We start from the raw sequence: 3,540 nt of genomic DNA on the forward strand, positions 1-3,540 counted from the left end.
TATAAATATTTATTGAAGTTATTCAAACATGTTAAAATTTGTGTTTATTTATTTTTCGCCTCATCTTTGATAGAGTTTAAAAGTTGGAGGAAAAATATTAGGAAAATGGAAGGTGTCAGCCACTCGTTGTTTATGGGCATATATTACATGACACTACGTTATCAATGAACAGTACGTGCATCTGAAACACTATATAAAGAAGTGCACCATGGTACTCTTTTCACAAAACTTAAGAAAATCATATACACCTCCCTCAATATATTGCCTTATTCATTTGCTTGATCGATCTAGCTCCTTAATTATCATGGCTGGAAAACTTCAATCCTTAGACTTCATTGTTATGATTCTGTCTTGCTCTTCTTGGCTGAACATCCAACATGGGATGGCACGACCAATTAACACACTCTAGTGCTACATGGAGATTCTGATCAAGAACCAATTAGGAGAGCCATTTTGGACTCATCACACACAAAGTTGTGAGAAGCTCGAATATTAATGTGGGTGATATCGATAGACAGAAGAATTCGGAAACAAATTATTGATAACAGCTGTTCAAGCCCAGATGGACCAGGGCATCCTGGGGCATGCACTAGTATCATACTCTCAACCCAACAATTAGACCTTATAACAAAGAAAAATAGCACCCAGCTAACACTCTTCGTTTTTATGTAGTTTGAAGCTTGATATTCTGTCATTGTCATGTCTCTGATGTACCTTTAATTTTAATTTTTTTCCTGATAATTTTACTTTTATTATTATATATAGCGAATACCTTTGTCATTGTCAATCAAGTGTGATACTGTTGGTACACAATCAATGAAATCTGTGATGTAATTTATCCATCTTTGTATGTAATATTAAAGTTTCATTAATTAGAGTTGGTATATGCATTGTTTATTTTTATTTTCTAATTTTTCTAATTTATTACTTCGTTTTTTTATTAACTTTTCATATATTTCATTTCTAATTTATTAAATTTTATATTTTTTACCTTTTAATTTTTTATATAATTAATTTTATAGTTATTTTTAATTTTTCAAATAAATAGCTGTAATTATAAGAAATATATAATAATTTTAATATAATATAGAAGATCTTATTTTATTCTCATTTCCATCTCCCAAGAAGTTCGTTGTTATATAAAAAAAAGTCAATTTAGATCCGAAAGAAATAATTGAGGGAAAAAAATGTTTTTAGAGTGACCTTACTCTCAAAACGCGGCATTTTCCTTGTTCGTCTTTTTTTTTTTTTAAATGTGAAGGGAAAAAAAATCTCCCTATAGCATATCTTCGATCTCTGCAATGTATTTTTTATATTCCTTTTTGTAAGTCATTTTTAATCAATTCACACAAATGAAGAAAGTTTGTTAAACTTAGTTTTTTTTAGTTGATAGTCTTAGATTTATATAAATAAAAATTAATGATAATATTTTATTAATTTATTTTTCTACCTAGATATCTCTTTCATGAACCTTTTCTCAAAACAGTGATATTAGTATCACCAAAAATTAAAAAGCACAGCCACAACCATTTAAAAAGTGAAAGAAATATTAAAAAGTATAAAATAGTTAATCATGATTAACCCTTTCTTCTTCTCATTTCTGTGTCAGCTTATAGCAAAACAAAAATCCATTACACAATTGTCAGGAAATACAAATCAAAACCTGAATCTCCCTACCCACCTATACTTTTTTTGTGGGGCAATCAATGCTTAGTTGCTCCTAATATTTATAACTTACACCCAACTGTATCCTTTCCAAATAATTCTGTACATTAAAATTTCTAAAAGAGGCACCATTCAAAATTCTCGTTTTGTTTCACACATAATTCGTGTATGAATTAAGCAAATTGTTCGGTATGCATGGAGAATTCCTCCACGCCCGAGCATGCAATTTGAGTATCTCTCTAGCTTTTTCCTTAGCCTTGTTTCCACTATCCACCTGAAGCACCAAGCACAATTTCGCGACCACACCGAGTTTCAGCATTTCTTGAACAACATGTGGAGTCGCAGAGAACCTCGAAAGAGACAGAATAATCTTAACAGCTCTATCATTCGCCAAAGTTGAAACCCTTAGAATCTTTTTGGACACAATGGCAAGACCTGCTGCATGGCTCAAAAGTTCTGCTCTTCCCTCAGCACACTGGCATAGCAGTTCCAACAACACCAGCATCATCTCACAAGGCTTTCTCTCCTTGCAATCGAGAAGAAGCTCAACCAAAACAGGAACAGTACCTGCTTCCACAGCTTTGATCCTGTTCCTCCCCCAAGGAGAGAATTGGATCAGGGTTTGAAGGGTCGCTTTTGATGTCTTCTGTGAAATTTGATCCTTCAGGACTTGTACCAGTTCGACAAAAAGTTCTTGTCTTAGATGCAATAGTTGCACTGGTTCAGCCACTTCGGAAGTAGATTTCAACAAGAACACAGCATAAGCGCGTGATTCAAAGAACCCCTTTTGCATGACTCTTGTTAAAGACTCAATAAACTCGCCGTTTCTGAAGCTTAAGAGAGTCTTCAACCCTTGTTCAGATAAATGAAGATTATGAAGCAAACTCAACGCTTCATCGCTTGCACTTGTTTTCAACTCGAATCCAGATCCGTCGTTTGAGTCAGCCTCATTTGAAGAATCAATGTTGCTGTTGTTGTTGATTACAATTGATGCTAGAAACTCAACAGCGCCAGAAGCTTCCATGCACCGCTTATTTGTTTCGCTTCCTGAAGCGATGGATTTGAGTCTTCTGAGGCATGTGAGAGGGGAATGAGAAGCGTCTTTGAGAAGCTTCGAAATTTGGTTCTTGTTAACGGGGGGTTTAGGGGTTGGGATCCTTTCGATGCCGTGAGAAGCGTTCATGGTACACCACGATTGGATGAGTCTCCGAAGGGTGTGATTTGGTGTGAGATTGGTGTAATCAATCAAGGGCTGTTTGGTAATGGGGCATGTCGTGTTTTTCTTCGAGAACAGCCACGTTTCGATGCTTTCACGGTCGTAGGTGATGCCCGTTGAGACCGTCACTGGATCCTTCATGATTTCTAGCGAAATGGGGCAGAGAAAGAACGAAGGAACATCGATTTCGTTCATGTCCATGTAGATAGATAAAATTAACCTTAACCTTGCGTAGATCAGAAAAGGAATTGAAGATGAGTTTGTGAACTGAAGGAGTTGTTGTTTTGTGTTTGAAAACTTTGGAGTTGAGAAATGAGAGAGAGGTGTGGTGTTGTTTATATACACAAGTGCGTGTGCAAAATGTGGTGAAGTCAAAACACGCAATAATAAAAAAAAAAAACCAGAGCCTCCATTTGAAGAGAGAGAGAAAGAGTGTGCGATGACTTTTCCAAAAGAAGGAAAGTCTCAACTGAGATTGGGTTAACATTACCCAGTCGTTCGTCAACACGTACATGAAACAAAAACATGAACAGAAAAAATGAGTGAGACATTTAATGCACATGAGTGAAACAATTTGCTTCTTTTCATCCTTATCCTCAACAGCAATGAAAATACTGCTTGTGATGCATATTAATTTTGTTATCTCTTTTTGATAAAAT

General features: G+C 35.3%; 1 protein-coding gene across 1 annotated transcript; it reads right to left on the reverse strand.

Moving 5' to 3' along the window:
* Nucleotides 1-1,571: 1,571 nt before the first annotated feature.
* Nucleotides 1,572-3,174, reverse strand: LOC114370571 (E3 ubiquitin-protein ligase PUB22-like). The gene has a single exon (XM_028327963.1). The coding sequence runs from the start codon at nucleotides 3,080-3,082 to the stop codon at nucleotides 1,817-1,819; it is 1,266 nt and encodes a 421-aa protein (XP_028183764.1). The 5' UTR covers nucleotides 3,083-3,174; the 3' UTR covers nucleotides 1,572-1,816.
* Nucleotides 3,175-3,540: the final 366 nt, after the last annotated feature.

This window comes from Glycine soja, chromosome 10 (assembly GCF_004193775.1).
Source record: "Glycine soja cultivar W05 chromosome 10, ASM419377v2, whole genome shotgun sequence".
Taxonomy (NCBI): domain Eukaryota; kingdom Viridiplantae; phylum Streptophyta; class Magnoliopsida; order Fabales; family Fabaceae; genus Glycine; species Glycine soja.